The sequence below is a fragment of the Atta cephalotes genome (genome assembly GCF_000143395.1).
Source record: "Atta cephalotes unplaced genomic scaffold scaffold00066, whole genome shotgun sequence".
NCBI classification, from domain to species: domain Eukaryota; kingdom Metazoa; phylum Arthropoda; class Insecta; order Hymenoptera; family Formicidae; genus Atta; species Atta cephalotes.
In genome coordinates this window covers 738,363-745,172 of record NW_012130130.1, presented here as the reverse complement: position 1 = coordinate 745,172, position 6,810 = coordinate 738,363, and the positions used below count along the sequence as shown (strand labels likewise).

The window sequence follows — 6,810 nt, the reverse complement described above, 5'->3', positions numbered from 1 at the left end:
ATGGGACGGACGGTACGGCGCGGAGGCAATGATTACGAAATCGAATTTTCACAGCCGCAGTGTCTTTGCGGGAAATTTAATCGCCGTTGAAATGTGCAAACTCGAGATAAAGTTCAACAAGCTGATTTACGTGAGTATGTGCATACTCGACATATCGAAAATCTGCTTATACGAATTTCACCACGAGTACATGTCACCAATGTATCGCGATAAATGCAAGATCATATACCGACACGCAGTCTCATTTATTATATAGAATGCGACGATATTTACAAGAATATGAAATGCGATATCGGTAGATTCGACACGAGCGATTATCCAGTAGACAATATGTATGTCTCTCGCGAACAAAAAAGTACCCGGCCTGATGAAGGATGAAAATAATGGTGCGATAATGATCGTTGGACTGAGAGCGAAGATGAACGCGATGAGAGTGGACGGCAAGGACACTAAAAAGTTGAAAGGTATAAAGAATAACGTCTTAGTGCGATAACGTTCGATTACACGCGGTGTTTGAACGAAGATATCGAAATGACTTGCCATCAATCGTGTATACGATCTAAATTACACGAGGTGTACACGATATCCGAATCGAAAATCGCTCTGAGTCATACGATGACAAACGATACGTCGTACCGGACTCGACGGAGTTACCGTGAGGGCATTGGCGGATACCTTTGTAATATATGTTACTACTATGTATTACTTATTGTAATTTACACTTTTTTCATATTTATACAAGTATTATTAACATGTTTTTATGTAATAGCATTTATTATTAGTATTACGAGTATTATACTTTCATATAATATGTACATATCATATGTTTTTAACATTTATATACTACTAGTATTTCAATTTTACATTTTATGTATCTCATATATTTCTTTTTATCATTTATGCATATTACTATAATATTATGTACCGCTATTATTTTAATTTACATGTAATGCATGTTATTTTATATTTATATAAGTATTATTATTATTATGTTTTTAGTACCATTTATTACTATTATTTTTTCATTTTATGTATCGTACATTTATATTTGTATATTCCAAAACGAAGATGGAAAGGATAATAAAAAAATACATTTATATATTTATATTGATATATTTTTTATATGTAGAAATAAAAATACACGAATCAAAATTTTATCAAATGACATTGTTTTTGTGTATCCATGAATTGTGCGATTCATCGAATTCCAGCCATTTGATGTACACCTTATCTCCTTTCTTGTGCAGTACTTTCTCCACGAGATACACGTCCGGATGAGTAGCGCGATGCAACTCATGCTCATAAAACGGCAACGGATTTTCCCCGATAATCCTCGATTTGATAGGTTACGGGATTGGTACGCTGTATCTTAATGATTGTAAACACCTCGGTGGTCCAATTTGATGTGTAACCCTTCTCAAAAATCGTCTTGTACTTGCTCACGCGTACCGAATCGCTCACTTTTAAATTTTGACGGACCAGCAATCTTTATCGCGCTGTACATCGTGTCCAAGAGCCTTTCGGCAATCGCGGGAGTTACGTCAGCAGGTCGCATGCCGATAGTCCGATGCTTACGCGCGTTGTTGTAATCTGACACAAAACACGGTAGCTCGTCAACTTGTTCCTTCCACTTGTAATTGCCGTTGAGTTTAAACATCTTCCACATGTCGTTTTTGAGCGTGCGATTGAATCGCTCGACTACTACTTTCAACGTCGAATACGTGGAATAGTGATTAACGTCGTGTTTTTTCAAGACTTTCTGCACATCGACGTTGTAAAATTCCTTCTCCATATCCGTTTGTAAATTTTTCGGACATCTTCCACTCGCTCGAATTATCTCAGCGATAACATTAGCCGTTTCGCTTCCACCCTTGATCTTGAGCGGTACAGTCCACGCGTGCTTGCTCAACACATCGATGACGGTGAGTATGTAGTGGTGGCCTCTGTTGAAGCCTGAGTACGGACGCATTTCGACGATATCAACTTGCTACAGATCGTCGTATCCTCGAACTATGACGCGCCTTCGCGAAAAATTTCTTCTCGCCGGAGTATGCAATTCCTCGACGAGTCGACGTCTCTCGGAGCTAATTTTTCTCTTTTCGCTGAATCTCTTTTTCATGATTCAATGCGTAATACACAGAGCAAAAGAATTTTTTTTCTTACTGACACTACTCGTTTCTTCTGTACGCGATTTAATTTATAATAAAACCGGCTTCGCGAAGTTCCTCGATGATCGACAACATCTCGTTGTTGTGAGCGTTGTTGCCCGCTCAATGCGAAGCGTCGAATTGTAGATGATTCACCAGTTCGTTGGGATCATCCCAATGCACGTAAACAATCACGTTGTCATTCAGTATCATTGCATGAGGTAATCCCTTTCCAGATTTATTCTTCTGTTTCTTAGGTGTGACATCAACGGCGCGGTAACGTATTTGTACTTGTATCCCCTATTGCTCAATAATCGGCTTTGCGATTGATGCTTGTATTTGTGTGCGTTCGTCGCTAGTAGCTCTTATACTTCATATCGTCTTCCATATAGAGGAGAATTCTCTTGAAAATCAACTCGTAAAGACCAGGTGTACCGACGTATCGTACATTCGTCGATAATTATATTGTCCGCATCATCTACGTCGAAACATTTATTGCCAAACATCAATCTATCCTTGTGTAGGTAAACGCCGTACACATAATCTATCGCTCTTCTGTTTATCTCGCGTTCCCCTCAGGATAGTCTCGTTGTACTTTTGACCCAGCGGGCCCAAGCCGGCTCATAATGCTTCTCGATCTTCCGACGTTTGCAACCGATTTTGAATCTTCGTCGCTAGCGAATTTTCTGTCGTTTCGAAAACATTGTCCAACGACTCTATCATACGATTTTGCTACGCGGTGTGGAGGTTATATCGGTTGTACACGATCGTACGATCATCGGATTTACGCGGAGTCGTGGAACGCTCGAACGTCTCGCTCGCTTTCTCTCTCTCCTCCTTCTCCTCCTCCTCCTCCTCCTCTTTTCTCTCACGCTTGAAGACAGATGCTGTGTTATCGTCGCGCGACTGTCTCTTTCTCGCGCGCACGGGGCTGTCAACAATCTGCTGCAGAGGTTTGATAATAGATTTAAAACGTCTAGATAATAGGTTTAAAATGTCCAATGCCATGTCCTTCTCGATTCTACCGGTCTTTAGAGCGTGATGTTTCTTGCGGATCGACTCGCTCGTCTTCTCGATCTCCCTCGCAATTTTTTCACGCGCGCGCACATCAGCCATGTTCTCTGGCGAAATATCGACGACTAGTCACGTTACAGTATCGCGAACTCGTTAAATCCCTTTCTGTATTTTCTGTTCTTTAAGCGCATTGTCCTTGTCTACCATTAAAAATCCATATTTTTTTTGCCAACAGTCACGACACAACAAACAAAATTCATCGTATGACATATCGGTATTCACATGATCGTCGTGTTTCAAGTTGATACAATCCTGTTTGAACAGGATCAACAGGTTCGCATTGTCGCGTATTAGATGTTTAGGTATCCTCGCGTACGTCTGACAGAGATGGAAGCAGTTAACGTTCGAATGGCGGCCCATCGACAAGTTCTCTCATCACATCCTGCTTGTCGCTTGCTATGTCATCAAAGATAAAAATAGAATTTGGGCGCGCCTCACTTGGTGGAACGATATCGCTGTTGTTGGAGAACGTAAAGTACCCGATTTCGTCGATAGACGTAAATAAATTTTCGAGATATCGATACTTTGGCTGTTGCAGCGATTTTGAGTAGACGTACACATTCTCGAAACGTACGCTGTTTGGACTCTTGAGCAAGCTTATGAGAACGTTGGTTTTACCACAATTCGACGGGCCGCAAATGATCGCGCGTACAATACTCGGCAGCATTTCGCCGTGCTTGCGTTTCTCCGCGCTGCCTCCCATTCGCGATTTCGCGTCACAATTTGTGATGTGTATCGTTAGCGGTTGCAGCACGAATTTCATGCTCACACTAAAGACTGTGCGCGAATCCACGAATCGCGCAGTAGCAAAATGTATCTCGCGCTGTGTGCCTTTCGATATTCGAGACTCGAGCATCGAGCAACTGCAATATATACCAAAGGTCGTACTCTTACGCGTATACGGCGACTACATCGAACACGTCTGGGACAAGCTTCCGGAACACGTGAAGGCAGATTCGGAGGTTCGAACCTATCGTCGCTGCAACGAGCACTACAATCAACCGTGGCAGCGGATCCACATCAACGGCCCCGAAGATAAAGGACTGTAACGAATGTTAGCGTCGCGCAGCGGTCTGCTGAATTGAGCGATAAACGCGCTTCCTTTCGAGTTACGGGCTACCAGTTTTGCGGCCCGGGCACTCGGCTTACGAAGCGACTAGCCAGAGGTGACGAGAGCATAAATCCGCTGGACGCGGCGTGCCGAAAACACGACATTGCGTATTCTCGGAGCAACGATCTCATCGATAGACACGCAGCGGACGAGGTACTCGCCGATAAAGCGCTAGGACACGTCGTTGCAAGAGATTCGGTTCTGAGCGAGAGAGCAGCCGCATCTGCCGTCTGGGCAGCGATGAAAGCCAAAACCAAGATCATGGGCATGAAACCGAAGAAGAAGATGACGAAGAAAAAGGTGACGAAAAAGTGGATACTTCCAACAGCAAAACGAGGTGCGTTACCATTTCTGCCTATATTGGGCACACTCCTTGATCGGTGGAGCGGCCAGCGTGGCGAAAGCGGTAAATGACAGCCGCGCGACATCAGCTCGAAGAACTGCAACGTCACGATCGCGCGATGGAGCAGGGTCGCGGACTGTATCTCGCTCCGTACAAATACTGGCGCGGACTGTATCTCGACCTGTACAAACATGGACAGGGTGTAGCAGCAAAGAAAAAAAAAATGTCGAAAAGACGATAAAAATGTCGTCTGACGCAACTATCAATGTGCAATTGAACGAGCTCGCGAGACGTATGTGCGTACCATACTTTAAAGGCGTTTTCATGCGTAACACGTTACCGACGAGCGGCGTGCATCGAAACGAAAGCGATATCGTGATCTGGGCAATGCGACGGGGCCTGGTATTCACTGGGTAGCGTACGCGAAGAGGAACAATCGCGTCGTGTACTTTGACAATTTCGGTAATCTTCAACCGCCCAAGGAACTGGTGCGATATTTCGGGAACGATGCTATGACGATAGAGTACAATCGCACGTACGATCAGATCTTCTGTGGACAGATGTGCCTACGGTCTCTACAAACGGTAGACGCGCGTGAATTTAAAAAGCTCGACGAGATGCTGTGAAATTTTAGTATTCGTCAAACGCTTTTTCCGTCATGTCGTTGACACTTACGCTAAGCGGAAGAGCACCGTCCTTGCGGCGAACTACTTTCCCACCATAGATTTGAGTAATGGAGATTACGAGCTCGGTCTGGCGATTTTTGAGACTTATCACACGATACCAAATGTGAATGAATCGAACAACAAATTTTATTATATTTTGCCAAAGACGACGCGGAAATTACAATTCTCAAAGGTTCATATGAAGTGCAAGACATAAATGAATTTTTGAAACGCGCGATTTTACGGAAACGTCCACACCGCGACGCGCTTGAAACCGTTGACGTAGTACGTGATGACAACAACAACAACAACAACAACAATGACACTGATAACAATAATAATGAATGGTAGAGAATACCCGATTACGAAGATTACGCTGCGCGCAAACTAACACAATGAGATGCGAGATTAGATGTGCATATAGAATAAACTTTGGCAAGCCCAGCATTGGTCAACAGCATTGGATCGCTGTTGGGATTCTCATCGAAGCTGCGACCGCGAAGGTGGCACGAATTGGACGTGTTGATCAACATAATGAATGTAAACGTTATCCGCGTAGAGTGTAACATGACCGCGGGCGCGTACAGCAACGGCAAAAGTGCGCACACGATACGAATTTTTGCCGAGCGTGCTTTCAGGATATAAGATATCGGAGAGGCCGGCGCAGATCATTTACCTGCCGATCATCGCACGGAGCATTACGGATCTAACAATACGCATCGTCGACCAAAACGGAATTGCTCGATTTTCGAGAAGAAGAGATCACTATTAGATTGGACATACGACGGCGACAGTGATAACACGAGCGTGAGATGCTCGTGCTGAACGGAACGGAGCGTATGCAGAGAAATAATGCATTCTTTACAAGACTAGTGACGTCACAGTTCGATAACACTCGCTCATCCAGCTGCATCAGACAAAAGAAGAAGAAGAAGCTTAGCGTGTCAAACGTTACATTTTTAAAGTCTTTGGGATTTGCGGTGCGCAACATTTGAGATGACTGATATCCTAAACCATTAAAGACGAGCCAATCTTCGACGATCGCATCGTCAAGATTGAGATTCACATGTAGCCCGTTCATCAACACAACGTTCGGGTACAGCGATGAAATAAGAATATCCATACAGCAACAGGATCTGTACACACTACCGTACGAAAGCTTTCTGTACGTCGAGGGAAAACTGACGAAGAACAAAATGATCCAGAGTGCTCACGTGACATTGGGAAATAATTGCGTTCATATTCGATGAGATCGTGTGGAGATTAATCGTAAGAAACGTGGGCATAACTAGTACACTCAAAAACTATGTAACAATGTCATCCGACAGAAGCGTGATTCTGCGAAATGCCAGGATGCACAGATTACTGCGGCCGGATATTTTAATTTCTGTGTATCGCTCTACGTACTGCTGGGATTTTGCGAAGATTACAAACACGTGATCAACGCTCATCATGAGTTGATTTTAATAC

The 6,810-nt window shown here is 43.7% G+C and overlaps 1 protein-coding gene across 1 annotated transcript; it reads right to left on the bottom strand.

The window, feature by feature from the left end:
• Window positions 1–1,417: 1,417 nt before the first annotated feature.
• On the bottom strand, window positions 1,418–1,969 carry LOC105623870. The gene has a single exon (XM_012205243.1). It carries the CDS (start codon window positions 1,967–1,969, stop codon window positions 1,418–1,420), a length of 552 nt encoding a protein of 183 aa, XP_012060633.1.
• Between the last annotated feature and the right edge of the window lie 4,841 nt (window positions 1,970–6,810).